The sequence below is a fragment of the Acinonyx jubatus genome, chromosome A2 (assembly GCF_027475565.1).
Source record: "Acinonyx jubatus isolate Ajub_Pintada_27869175 chromosome A2, VMU_Ajub_asm_v1.0, whole genome shotgun sequence".
NCBI classification, from domain to species: Eukaryota; Metazoa; Chordata; class Mammalia; order Carnivora; family Felidae; genus Acinonyx; species Acinonyx jubatus.
The window spans coordinates 71,366,155-71,380,764 of record NC_069383.1 but is presented as its reverse complement, the minus strand read 5'-3'; the positions used below and the strand labels follow the sequence as shown (position 1 = coordinate 71,380,764).

Sequence of the window (14,610 nt, the reverse complement as noted above, 5' to 3'; positions counted from 1 at the left end):
TGTATATACTAGATGGAACCTACTTGTCTAGTTATTCTTGATTATAAGAAACGTTAATATTATGAGAAGGAACCAATGTATTCCGATTATCAACCTGAACCCAGTTTTGAGCAACTTAAATCCATCTTCTCTAAAGAAACTTTTATATAACTTTTATTCTTTCTATTTTCCAAGTCCAAACCTTTAGGTAAAAAGCAATTTGCATTTGTTGCCCCCGCCAGAATCATAAGTTAAATGAAATGCTTTTATTATTCATTTAATAAGAAGCATTCTTGAACATTGAATTTAACAATGAGTAGAGTGACATTTCATACAGTTAGCATATAACCTTATCTTTAAAATATTAGTGGTGCGCCTGGGTGGCTCCGTCGGTTAAGTGTCCGACTTCAGCTCAGGTCATGTTCTCACAGTTTGTGAGTTCGAAGCCCCGTATTGGGCTCTGTGCTGACAGCTCAGAGCCTGGGGCCTACTTTGGATTCTGTGTCTCCCTCTGTCTCTGGCCCTCCCCTGCTCATACTCTGTCTCTCTCCCTCTCAAAAATAAATAAACATTAAAAAAATTACATTAAAAATTTTTAAAATATATATTAGTGAAAAAGTACTGAATCAAGACTCTGGAAAGCTAAAGCAGAGTTTAGTGAAGCATGAATGCAGTAGCAAATGGTAGTGTCTGCTAGACTCATAAAACAAAAAGGATGAAGAGCAATTGTTTATTTAACTTTGATTCTCAAAAGTAAGCTTAGTGGGTTGAAAGTGTACTTTTTCATAAATAATTAAAAGCAATTAACTGTCAAAAATAAGTCATCAAAAAAATTGTGATTAGCAAAAGAATAACAAGTAATCGTATAGTAGCTTGACTGGTGACGATTAGATTCTTTTTCCTCCTGTGTGTTATTAGAAAATTTGAACACATGTCAGTCTTGACTTATTAAGCATTGTGTGGCAGCTGTTTTGAGAAAACTAAAGGAAAAATGTCATTTTAAGCCTTGTTATATTTATTTGCAATATATTGTCAAGGAAGGATCTATAGCATTTACTTTTGTAAATGAACATATTTAGACGATAATAGTCCAGAGAAGCTAGAAATATATTTAATGAAGGGTAAACCATTTGCTTTCATGTAATTGTTAGAAATTGTCTAAATTAGTCACATGTATTTTTATTTTTAGTACACTGGTACCATAGAAGTTACTAATAAGTAATAAAAATATTCACTTTTTCTGCAGGAAACCAGAATGGTTTTATTTTATTTTTTCCTTTGTACTAAAAATTTGCAGCTATCACATGACTTTCAAATCATTCAGAATATAATTATTTACGTTTAAAAAATGTTTAGGAAAGAGAATACTTTATCTGATTGCTCTCTAAGGAGTATTGCCTCAAATTACAAATGGTTCACAGTTCACTCTGAGTTGAAAACTTTTAAGACAGTTTTTTAAACTGGGTTTCTGGGGCGCCTGGGTGGCTCATTTGGTTAAGCGTCCAGCTTTGGCTCAGGTCATGATCTCACGGTTTGTGAGTTTGAGCCCCGCATTGGGCTCTGTGCTGACAGCTCAGAACCTGGAGCCTGCTTTGGTTTTTGTGTGTATCTCTCTGTCCTTCCCCCGTTCACACACACTCTCTCTCTCAAAAATAAATGAATAAACATTAAAAAAAAAATTAAACTGAGTTTCTTGAAGATAACTTTAAAAACATTTTAGGTGATTAAACTCTTTTAGTCCATACCAACAGTCATAGAAAAATTTGAGATGAAGAAGCATTTGAACATTGGTTGCATTGTTTAATCTGTTGAGATGAAATGTAGTGTACTCTGTATCACAACATAGTTTATGCAGTTTGATATACTTTAAAAAAAAAACCCTTCATACTAAGTCCAAGTTATCTTTTGCATTCTCGCTTTTTGTTTTACTTAGTTTGACTTTGAGTCTTTCTAAACATTCTTCTTTGCCAGTAAGATGGGAAAACAATGTGGCATTATAATTATATTCATATATGGCCATGATTTTTGTCTTCTTAGGAATTTGAGCAGTTTAACAGGAGGTTAAACGAGGTTTCTAAGAGAGTTCGGATACCCCTACCTGTGTCTAATATACTTTGGGAACACTGTATACGGCTGGCTAATAGAACTATTGTGGAAGGGTAAGTTTTCATGAAAGCATTATCTGAGTCTTCAGTGATAAATCATAATGCAATAACATTGCATATTATCACCACTGGAGAGAATAGGTAGAGAATGTCATAAATAATAGTAAATATAATCCTATAATAATTCAGGTTTGACTTTAGAACATAATTGAAGAAACTTTAAACCCCACTGTGGCTCTTCTGTCTGTGCTTTTTTTTCTCTGTGGTGACCTAGAACCAGCTAGTAGAGGAGCATGGAAAGTAGCGTCTAATGGTTATCAGAAAGTTAAACTCCTAATAGTCATTATTCCTTAATAATATAATTATGATGATGATGATGATTATAGATAACATTTATTGAGCACTGTGTGTCATTTATTAGATCAAGCACTTGACAGGATTATATCACCAAATCCTAACATAATCTCTTTGACAGAAGCATTTCTCTCTCTGTTTTATCAAGGAGAAAATCTACCTTCAGAAAATCGAGGCCTAGAGAGGTTAAATAACTTATCAAGGTTCACACAGTTTTCAAACACCAAGGTTTATGAACTACTGATTTTCTGATGACAAAATCAGTCCTCATAACCACTATATCTGTTAATGATATCATTATAACATTGTAAACTATATACATCTTTCATATGTTGAGTTTAAAGATCTTTCAGTACTAATTTTCCCACTCGCTCAAAGACCATGTTTACATCTAGAACACAGACTCTCTCTGGAAAGCAATCTGCTATAGACCATTCATATGGTCTGGAGTTGCACATCAGGTAAATTTCCACATTATCATTTATCTGATTTCTTTTCAGTTCTTCTTTGTTATAAAGAAGAACGTCTTAGAGAGTGGGAAGGTGACAGTGACAAGCTGACGTTTTGGCACTCTGTATTGAAAAATCAACAGTGCTGTATGTCACAGAATGGCCCTGTCAACAGTCATGACTGAAAAGTATTTTTAATAAATTTATTTAATAAAGTAGAAAAGTGAAGGTTTTATTTCTGTACGAAGCACTTTTTATTATTAAAAAAAAAAAAAAAAAAAGCCTGGTCACTTCAAATAATATGCACTTTAGTTTCCTTGCAGATTTCCTTAGGGGAAGTACTGCGTTCCTAGGGTTGGAATATTATTGAAGGAATGAGACACTGACTTATGAGTAATAAAATGTTGTACTCGTAGGGTTAATACATTTATTCTTATTACTACTCCACCTTAGAACACAGTTTTTCAGTAGTGTCAGGTGTCAGAATAAGTCTATAAAGTGTTTTATTATGAAAAGTATGTATATACCTTCTTTGCTCAGATGCTCATACGTTTCTCTGGTTCGCTGACTGTTCATAGGGGAATTATTACATTTGTTTCCTTTGCATCCAGTAGTTACAATATTGAACAGTTTTATGAAACTAAGATTATTTTGGAGTATTCATAGCTTCGTTTTTTATAAATAATTCTTGGCAGTCAAATGTATTGGAATACCAATTTAACTTTCTTGCAGATGATTATGTTAATTGACTGTGGGGAACTGTAGTCTGTAGAGCAGCAAAGAACTTTGTAAGTTATTTGATCTTTTTGGTTTGCAAATGAAGAAACTGAGGCCCCGTAGGTAAAATGACTGCTGAGTGACAGGGTCCGGACACAACCCAGTCCTTCTGACACAAGGCTCATGTGTTCTTTTTCTTATAACACTCTCATTCCTAGAGAATCTGTCCACATACAGGTTAAGAAAAGTTGAAATACCTACAGGTTTCTTTTTCCATCCTCTATTTTTTTATTATTGTGTATCTTAGATATGCCAACGTCAAGAAGTGCAGTAATGAGGGTCGTGCCTTGATGCAATTGGATTTTCAACAGTTTTTAATGAAACTTGAAAAACTAACAGATATCAGACCCATTCCTGATAAAGAATTTGTGGAAACCTATATTAAAGCCTACTATCTAACCGAGAATGACATGGAACGCTGGATCAAAGAGCACAGGGTGAGAGCTGGAAAATAGTTAATTAAGTTTTTATTCCTTTTTCTTTGTGCTGTTCTTGTCTGGTATATTATATAATTCAAAGTCATGAGAGTGAAATATAAAGAAACAGCCAGTTCTTTGCCATATTCACACAGTATCTATGCAGTGCCCTTTGAGTAATCAAATCCTTTTGAGATCTTTCTGAACTGTAATAGTAATTATCTGGAAAGGTAGCCGGAGCCTGAACTTTAGCTATGTTTATCCTTCACCTGTGTTGTGGGAAAAGGCTGAAGTTGGTTAACATCAAGACAAATTGAAGACAGCAACATTGAAATGATTTACAAGCTAAAGTCTATTATATAACTTAAGCCTTCTAGCCCCCAACAATGAACTGGTATCATCCTGACCACACTGACATGTATTAGTGATGATTAATTTAAATATTTATGTTAATATTTAAAAGACTAAATTTAACTTCATCCTACATTAGACTTTACCTTGAGTATAGATGTGATCATTTTTCTTTTGTGTGGATATAGAGATAAGTAGAGAACAATATTATTTATTATGTGTTATATCGGATGCTGAATTTTGGGCACAGTTCAACTCATCCTGTATCACCAGAGCATACTCAATATGGGGAGCTTTTCTATGTGATTGTTCTGTCATTTGTCTAGGTAGACAGTATGTGAAGACAGATTTAATGAAAATATGGGAAGTATTAAAATTATCACCAAATTTTATTCCTTCAGTAACTCTGGTGCTCACATTTACTTATGCTGTAACATCATGGGTAAAAGCTAAGTAAATTTTAACTTCATTTGACTGGGTAAGGAAATAAGGAATTATTTATATTTTATCAGCCTCATCCTGTCTGGTTTCAATACTCTAGAAAAACTAAATGAATATTAGCCTGAGTTTTGTGCAAATGTGCCCACTGTAGGTCAGTTTCAGGTCTGTAGGAGCAAAGTAGAAAATGTATATATTATTTTCAATGATTTTGACCAATACACCAGAATTGTGAAAAATGTCACCCCTTTTAGTCCCACTGACATCTGACATTTGAAAACCAGAATGCTAAAGCAGGTGCAGATGAAGTCCTGGATGTTATTGGAATTCATTTAGTAAAGTAAGCTACAAATACTTTGATGTTGCTACTGAGGAAGGCATTTAGGGAAAGAATACAAGTAACTGAGGAGAGAAAGCACAGCTCTTAGATATCCATTATTCGATGCAAGAATAATACCTTTCTGAACTGTAGTTTCCTCTTGTTTTTAGTTTTTTAGTTTCCTCTTTTAATATAGTGAGCCAAAATTTTTAGTCTAGTATTTTGTGAGAACTTTAACTGATATATGTAATTCACTGAAATTTTCTCGGGAGCTGACTGTCCTGCTTTCCAGGGAACTCCCACAAGGTCTAGCCCAGTGCTGATAGCAGTGAATACTTGTTAAGTGTTAACTGACAGAATTTACCAGATGCTAACAACAGGTGCTCTCCGAGCAGATACACAAACTGAATAGTTTGCTGAATTTTTATTTTTTAAAATTAATTAATAGATTAAGTTTTAAAATTTTTGGTGGTAGTTTGTATTTTTTTGTGTTTATTTTTGAGAGAGAGCATAGGAGGGGCAGAGAGAGAAGGGGACAGAGGATCTGAAGGAGGCTCCATGCTGACAGTAGAGAGCTCGACGCAGGGCTCGAACTCACGAACCGTGAGATCATGACCTGAGCCGAAGTTGGACGCTTAACTGACTGAGCCACCCGGGTGCCCCTGCTGAATTTTTAAATGAACTCTTTCTCATATTTTTAAATTATACTATCTTTAGTGGCTACCTCCAGTGAAGACAGATGACTTTTTTTTTTAAGTTTTTATTTTGAGGGAGAGGGAGAGCAGGGGAAGTGCAGAGAGAGAGAGAGAGAGAGAGAATCCCATAGGCTCTGTGCTGTCAGCTTGGAGCCTGACACAGGGCTCAGTTGGATGCTTAACTAACTGAGCCACTCAGGCGCCTCAGATAGATGACTCTTCTTTCATTTTCTTTTAATATTTATTTCTTTGAGAGAGAAAGAGAGAGAGAGAGAGAGAGGAGAACTTGAACACAAGTGGGAGGGGCAGAGAGAGAGAGAGGGAGAGAGAGAATCTCAAGCAGGCTCCCTGCTGTCAGTGCAGAGCCCAACTTTGGGCTCGAGCTCATGAACTGTGAGATAATGACCTGAGATGAGATCAAGAATTGGACTCTTAACCCACTAAGCCACCCAGGCCATCCTGACAGATGACTTTTCTTATTAGATTTGGTGTAGAACTCTCTTTCCTTACCTGAACTCTTGCTATTGATCCTCTATAACCAGATCAATATGCAAACCTTTCTGATGAGTCCCTATTCATTCTCATCCTAGCAACTCATTATCTGAAATTCAGGAACCAAATAGATTTGTACAGCATAAAATACTTGTAGTCTTCATTTTACTTATTAGCTACAATGACAGTATGAAGGATTAAAATCTAGCACCTTCCTGATCCTTGTTACCTTACTTATTTATCGTATCTCAGAAAAGTTGTTCTGTGGTTAGAGATTTATTTCTTTCACCTAAAATGTTTGCAAAATGTGGAGTTCCAGAAAATACTTTACTTAGTAACATTTAAAAAATTTGGGAGGTCAGTGTATTTTAGTAACTTAATAAAGTATCACAGAAATAAGCATAAGGTGTGTAGTTTAAAAGTGGGCATATCAGATTACTTTGCCATAATTAAAAAGATTCCAGTGCTTTCTGTTTCAAATGGTTGCTCCAGTATCCTTCTTGTTATTACAGCTCAGTAAACAATTTGTCTTCCATATCTTAAACTATAATTTTCACTGCTTTTCACTGATTTGTAGTGCTCAGTTGCTATGCACTGAAAACTGAGTGTCTGTTCTTTCCTTGCGTTGATCAAACACGTCTTTCAGTGTACTAAATTTGGATTTTTTTTTTTTTTTTCCAAGCAGGAGTACTCAACGAAGCAGCTTACCAATCTGGTAAATGTTTGCCTGGGATCCCATATCAATAAGAAAGCAAGACAAAAACTTCTAGCTGCTATAGATGATATAGACAGACCCAAAAGATAATGAACGCATTTTTTTTTCCTCAATGACATTGATCTTCTCTCAACATAGATGACATGAAAGCCAATTTTTCATGCACTCCTGACAATTGTCTGCTAAGAAATCTCTGTGCATGTTCCTTCCAACTGGAAAGTGGAAAACACTGAAGTCTGTGTGGTATTCTCAAATGACTTTTATATGCTCTGGTCCTTCTCTTCAACTTTTAGTCTCATCTGTTGTATTCTTTTCCTGAAATGATATTATTGCCTCGTCATAAGTATTGTTATGTGACTGCAGTAACATATTTTACCGAAGAATGTACTGTAGATATGCAATTAGAAGGAACAGTGGCAGTACATCCACGGACACTTTTTGGAGAATGAATTTATGTTGGTATTTTTTTTGCCCTCTCTACTTGGTTCTTGAAAGCATAAATGAGAGGTTTTCTGTACGGTATCTCCTAATTATGAGCACTGCATGAGAATTGAAAAGTACATGTAAGCAAAATAGTTGAAAAATCAGTATGCGCTCTGTGTTTTTGAATGTCAGAGTTTATCTTGGGGTTAATTTGGTTAAAACAGTGATCATAAATGATGAAATTGAATAAATATTAAACTCTAACACTATCAGCCTATGTGAGACTAAATTTTGATATTTTTCCATGGCAGGTATAGTTTAGGAAACGATAATAAGGAATTTTTTAGTATGGTCTAATTGTAATGATCTTATATCCCGAAACCAATGGTGAAAAGTAACTTATTGGGTGTACCTATTCAGTGCCTGAGTAGCACACAGAATGGTGATTGTGGGATTTTTTTTAATGTGGGACATTTTCCACATAAGTGGCTCTCTTTGATTTCAACTTTTGTCTTAGGATGGCAAAACCTGGCTTAGCTGACTTAGGGAAAGGACTGTTAGTCAAGAATAAGTTTATGGTCATATGTTCATCTTTCTTAGATGTCTGCTTTGTATTACAGATGTAAAATAATGTGAGCTAGCTAGTGATAAACTTTGGAACTCAGTTAATAACTATCTACTTTGCTTTTGAAACCAGAGACCTTCTGTCAACATACATGACACGAAAATCAGTTTCCCATGCACTCCTTCCAACTGACTGATCAGGAATTTTTTTCATGTTCTTTATGACTAGGGAGTAGAAGGCTCTTAGGTTTGTGTGGTGTTGGTCCAGGATTACTGGGCGTGACCTACAACATCAACAGCTCATAGAATCCTAAAGCAGCATTTCATGAGAAATGGGCTTTGTGTCCTGTGAGCTTTCTGGGAACTGAGATGCTGAAATGGAGGGCAGAGGGTGGCATGTAGGGCAGGCATGGAGGTGAATAAGGAGGTGATAGCCACTCGGTGTCTGCCAGTCCCTGCAGATTTTCATAACCAGCACATTAGAATACAAAATGCCTTGAGAATACATCTCTGGATGCTAGTATATGTGTCTGTATGATGAGGTTTTTGTTTTCAGCCTCTCCCTTTGCAGTTCATTTGCTGTCAATATTGACAGTAAAACTTTCCTCTTGTAAAAAGGTATGAGCTTGGTGCTATTATGGTCTACTCGTGGCATTGGACTGTGTACTTGGAAGGCAGATTTTGCCAGGAGCCATTATCCATACAGAGCCGCTGGAAGAAAATGAATATGAAATAAGCTTGGTCCTTGTGTTTAAATGACATATTCAGTTGGGCACATAAAGAGCTAATCAATCTCATTTTCTCTGTTGATTGGGAGCCACTTATTTATTCTTTTTTACATGGGCTTTCTAGTTGGCTTTCTTTAATTTCTACTTTAGTTTGCCCTAGGTAGCATGAACAGCAGTTACCTACCTGTTAGTTTTCCAGGGTGATAGGAATTAATACAAAAGAATTACTTGTTAGAGAATTAACCATGCAATTGGACAGATCTTTTAACTTACGTATACTGTGCTTTGATAAAAATTTTAAAAACTTTTTTTTGTGCATTTCAAGGTAGCTTAATGAGTGTTCATTAACATCAAAACAGTAACCAGATACTTGAGCTGTGAAATTACCTAAAAACAAGAGAGTTAACCAGACATTTCTCAAATACATTATGCAGTGATAATGAGTTATAACCATGTAACATTTTGTGAAACTAACATTAAGATAAATAGAATTGAAAAGCTTGAGAATATAAATGGAATTAATTGTGTTCCAAAAGTTTTACTGTAACAAAAATTTTCTTTTTGTGTCTAAGTTTTCCTTAACCGTGGCATTTGGTATGAAAGTGTCTTATGAAATTCAAGATTTTAAGTTGATATGGGAGCAGGAGAAAATTGCATCCCCTGGGAAAGAATGATTATTTCTACAAATACATTGTCTTGCATTAAAAAATGCTAGAGAGATGCATAGCAATTCAAATGACTGAGTTTGATTCAGTTTGTAAAATCTACAGAGATCTTATAAGTTCACTTTGACTAGTAAGCCCATTTGCTCAACTTACAAAATGAAATCGAATTTTGCTTGAAGCCAGGACCATATGGTATTTTGTCATATCTTTAAGCAGAATTTCCTTTGAAAATTCCTGTTTAGCTGAGTGCTAAAGTGAAACTTTAAGTTAGATTGAATAGCTTTTTTCTTTACCTACTCACTAAAATGTAGTCATAAAAAAGGCTTGTAATTCATTTCACTTTGAAAGTATAGTTATCTTTTGTAATGAAAAATTGGACCCGAAGATGAAATACAAATTGTACTCAGAGCAAAATGAACAAGTCCAGGGGAAAATATTTACGTTTCTATATTTATCCTTTGAGGCAATTTTAATACATACATAGTGGTTAACACAAATGATATTTAACTCTTCAGAATGAGTAGTGACAAAATTATTAACATTCTGGTGTGATCTTTGTAAATATTAAGACTAGTGCAGCTTTTTGCAGATTTTCTTTTTTAGTATTACAGAAAATATTTGCTCAATTCATATCATCCACAAATTTTTAAAGGCCATCAAAAAGTTTAAGCTACACAACATTCCCCAGGACAAAACTATGTCACATTTTATACATGAGAATTCTTTTTTTTTTTTAAAGTTTTTTTTAAATGTTTATTTATTTTTGAGAGAGAGAGACACAGAGTGCAAGTGGGGGAGGGTCAGAGAGAGAGGGAGACACAGAATCCAAAGCAGGCTCCAGGCTCTGAGCTGTCAGCACAGAGCCTGATGCGGGGCTTGAACCCATGAACGGTGAGATCAGAACTGAGCTGAAGATGGATGCTTAACTGACTGAGCCACCCAGGTGCCCCTATACCTGAGAATTCTTGTTCAAACTCAATGGAGAAACATAGTTCATTAACTCTAATACACTTTTCTTGATTGTTGTATCCTTTTGTGAATCTTGCTAAGTATATCTGCATCATTTTTTCAGTTTGAAAACAAACCCACAGTTAGATTCTCTATTTGCTAGGGATGTTGGAGGAAGGGGCAGGAATTCAGGGAAGAAGGATAACTAGTCTCTTTCTGGAATTTTAGTACTTTATTGATATGATTTATTTATAACATTTTTTTGTTTTGCTTTTTGGTTTTGATGAAGAGCCATATTTATAAGTTTCTTTAGTGATCACTTCTTGATCTCAAGACTGAAATTTCCAGATTTGCTCTTTGAGGACTTTTTCACACTGAGCCAAGCCTTTCAGTCCAGAAAAGAGGTGTTTTTGTTTTTGTTTTAATCTACAGCCTGTATTTTATTCTGTTTCTTCACCATCCCTTGTTTCTTGATTCTGCCTATCAGTAACCAAAAGGATTTATGTTTTAAAGAAAAGACATTTCCATATTGTGGGCCTTTTGGTCCAGCTACCACAAACAGCATAGCAATGCCTTAGATGGAAGGGATATTTTAGTCAGGGTTCCCATTTCAACAGAAGTCACTTCTGGAGCCTACACTGACATGTAATTACACCCTTGGGTAGCTATTAGAAGACAGCTTTGCTGACTGCCTGCTGTCTACCTTATTTTACTTCTGTTGTCCCTAATTCCTATCACAATTCCACCTTTAAGAACTCAACCAAGATGCTTTACTTTCCACGAAACCTGTCCTTTACCAGAGTAGGTGCTCTGGGGAAGAAGTGATAGGGAATGGTGGTGATCACGGTGGAAATAGAATTTTAACAAGGAAGATTGCAGAAGATCTCTCTTGGAAGGAAATGAGGAGGCCAGTCATGCTGTTATCTGAGGTGGAAGGTTGCAGGCTGAGGGAGTAGTAAATGCAAAGTGAAGGCTCAGGGTGAAGGCTTCAGCTCTGAGAAGTGTAAGGAGGCCAGCATAGCAGGCACAGTAAGTGGGGGAGATTAGGAATGGAAAGGGTGTAGCAGGATGAGTCACACAGAGTGAAGACCTGTGAGCCTTTGGATTTTACTTGCAGATGGGAAGCATTTGGAAGATTATGAACAGAGTGGGCACCTCATTTCTGACTTAGGTTTTAGCAAAATCCCTCTACCTGTGTATTTGAGAAAAGGCCGTAAGGTGACAAAGACCGAAGCAATGAGACAGAGTAAGAATCTAATACAGCAAACCAAGAATAGAATTATGGAGGCTCTGTCTGCAGGATATGGTGAGGAGTGAGCAGATTCTGGATGTGTTCAAAGGTAGAGACATTAGGATCTGTTGATTGGTTGATGTGATGTTTGAGAAAAGAGGGATTAAAGATGATTCTAAAACTTTCGCCTGAGAAAGTAGAAGTCTTTGACAGAACTGGGTTTGTGAAGATCAAGAGAATACTTGGACAGCTGTGTTTGAGATACAACATTGGAGGTGTAGAAGAGGCAGCTGTGCACGTGAATCTGGAGAAGTCAGGGCTGTAGATGTAAATGTGGGAGTCATCAGCATATAGAATAAACCCAAAGCTTTCTTTAGGAGGCAGAAAAATCTTACTTGGCCCATGAATATTAATAAGCATTGGTCATAGAAATTTTATCCCTTTAGGATTGCTATCTTCCTTGAAATTGAGCTCAGGACAGTTTCCACATCACACAGGATAGATTAAGGAATAGGCTTTCTTGGGGAAACTGACAAGCCTGGGACAGCAAAAAGTAAAAAAAAAGAGAGAGAGAGAGAAAGAAAAGGCATTGTTTCCCCTTCCCCCCCCCAACCCCCTTCACCCATCTCCAACATTATCACCATGAGAGGTGAGAGAGGGATGGGAGAATGCAGAGACTCTGTGTGTGTGTGTGTGTGTGTGTGTGTGTGTCTGTGTGTATTTGGGGGGGGGGGGGTGTTAGCCACAAATGTGAGAGCAACTGACCACCTAGTGACCTGGGGCCTGTGAGCAGTGTAGTTCCTCTGGCTGGGAAGCAGAAGCCTTCTCCTTTGGGAAGATGAGTTCTGGGGCAGCCCTTTCCCTAGCTGGCTCATCGTTCAGGCAACTGGAGCTAGCTCCAGGGTACTGTCTTGTGTCAGGAGCTGGCTGGTCTCTAATGGATTGGACAAATAGTTCCTGTCCTCAAGAGTCTAAATCTAGTAGGATAAACAGATGTAAGATAAACACATTTCATTCTGGGGGGTACTCCAAAGGAGAGTTCAGAAGTGGGAAAAACTACACTGAGGAGGACATGTTCAAGTGAAGAAGAACTGGCATGAGGTGAGGAGGCTGAGGGAAGAGTGTGCTTGAGGATCAGAAAAGGCAGTGTGGTTGGCACACACAAGGGGCAGGGAGAGGGGCACAGAAAAGACTGAGAAGACGTGGCAGATATCCTGTGCAGCCAAGCAGGAGACACAAATGAATTAAGCAGCAGATCTTATTCAATAATGAATGACAGGCAGTTTGAGATGTGGACAATGTGGGCCCGGCTGTACCTACAGGCACTTGAATTCGAATTTTAATCTCTGCATCCAAGGGAATGAATGGCCTCCATCCATCAGCTTGGGGGAGAAGGGAGTCTGTATAGATGAGGGAATTTCCCAGAACTTCTATCTGTTCCGCTATATCCATCTTGGTAGCACTTAGCACAGAATATTACTTAGCTCAAAACTATATGATGGATGGAATGGTCAAGTGGAATGCAAATAAATACTCAGGCCCTTTAAGCTAGAATTCCTCCCTAAACTGTCCCCAAGTGCTGCTTGGTTCTTTGGGGCTGGATTGTCGCAAGTATATTTCTTTATACCCCAGAGCTCCTTGTACTGGATCAGACGTGTAATGGCTATTTGTTTATTGACTTCTCAGTGTTGTAGAAAAGGATTAATTAGTAATTGTTGAAGAGAGGTGCACACTGGCATTGGAAGCCAAAAGGTTAGCAGTTTAAAAAGAAGCAATAACTTACTTCACTTTCTTAAGTTTTTAACGCCTACAGACTGAGATAAAACTTGACATGTTTTAATAGACTGCCCTAGACCAGTGGTTATCAAAGTATGGCCCCAGATCATCAGCTTCAGCATCACCTGAGAACTCATTAAACAAGCAAATTCTCAGGCCCCACTAGAGACCTATAGAATCAGAAACTCTGCAGGTAGGACTGTACAATTGGCGTTTTAATAACTCTGACGCATACTGAACTTTGAGAACCACTGACTTCAAAGACACCCTGAGACAAAGCGATCCAGAAAAGCTGTTCACCTGGAACTTTCTTTCCCTTCACAGGGCTGTAGGATAGCTATTCCAGACTGACTGCTGACAAGGCCGTTTTTGTTTGTTTTTTGTTTTTAGACACTATTTTTTTGTCCACTTTAGTATAACAATTGCTACTTTTCCATAAAATAAATCTTATAGTGCTGCCTTCCCCATTAGAACCTGTATGAGTGACTACTGTTGGAACAGGCCAACAAACATGTGTATGTCCTTCACATTGACTTGAGTAGAAAGAGATTTCCCAGGAGATTTTTAATTGGTGCAAGAGTCATGTGCAGTGAGACCATGGAACTGGAGGAATAATGTATCATTTTACAGAGATTTGGTCATTGATTCTTTCAGCCACTAATTGAATCAGATGGAGAGAGAAGTCAGTTGACTATTTGGTAAGGGAAGCTTAGCGTGAGCTGGAGTGTTGGTGGCTGGAGTTCTGTTGAGTTCATATTCTTGCACTCTCGCTAGTCTCCAGTTACCCTTCTGTGCCATAATTTTAAAGAGTATTTCTGTATGTCTAAGATGGGAACAATAACAGTACCAACTTAATAGGGCTATTGTTTTGTGCAGATGGTGACTAGGGGCCAGGAGGCTGAGGCAGTTTTCCCAAAGTCACACTGCAAGGGATGGAACCAGAACTTGAGTCCATTGTTCTCACGGTGTGATCCACATACTGGCCACTGACGGACCTCATCACATTTCTTGAGAATGCTAGGCTGCCTGAACTGCATCCTACTATCAATTCCTTGGCTGTACATCCGCCTCCTTCGTGAGGAGTTAGTTGGCACGCTGTAGAATGTGTGCTGGGTCTCCATGGGATTCCTTACGGTTTTAGTGATTCCAGATTTAATAGCAGAGCCTCTTGTGGGTGAGTGATGT

At 37.3% G+C, this 14,610-nt stretch overlaps 1 protein-coding gene across 2 annotated transcripts in view; it reads left to right on the top strand.

Annotated features, from left to right (window-relative positions):
- VPS50 (VPS50 subunit of EARP/GARPII complex) overlaps positions 1–7,782 on the top strand; it is a 130,417-nt gene extending 122,635 nt beyond the window's left edge. For both annotated transcript variants that reach the window (XM_053218452.1, XM_015066526.3), the window contains 3 exons: positions 2,017–2,138; positions 3,912–4,101; positions 7,061–7,782. In XM_053218452.1, the coding sequence (XP_053074427.1) occupies positions 2,017–2,138; positions 3,912–4,101; positions 7,061–7,180 (432 nt within the window). In that variant the 3' untranslated portion in view covers positions 7,181–7,782. The remainder of the gene's footprint in view (positions 1–2,016; positions 2,139–3,911; positions 4,102–7,060) is intronic.
- Positions 7,783–14,610: the final 6,828 nt, after the last annotated feature.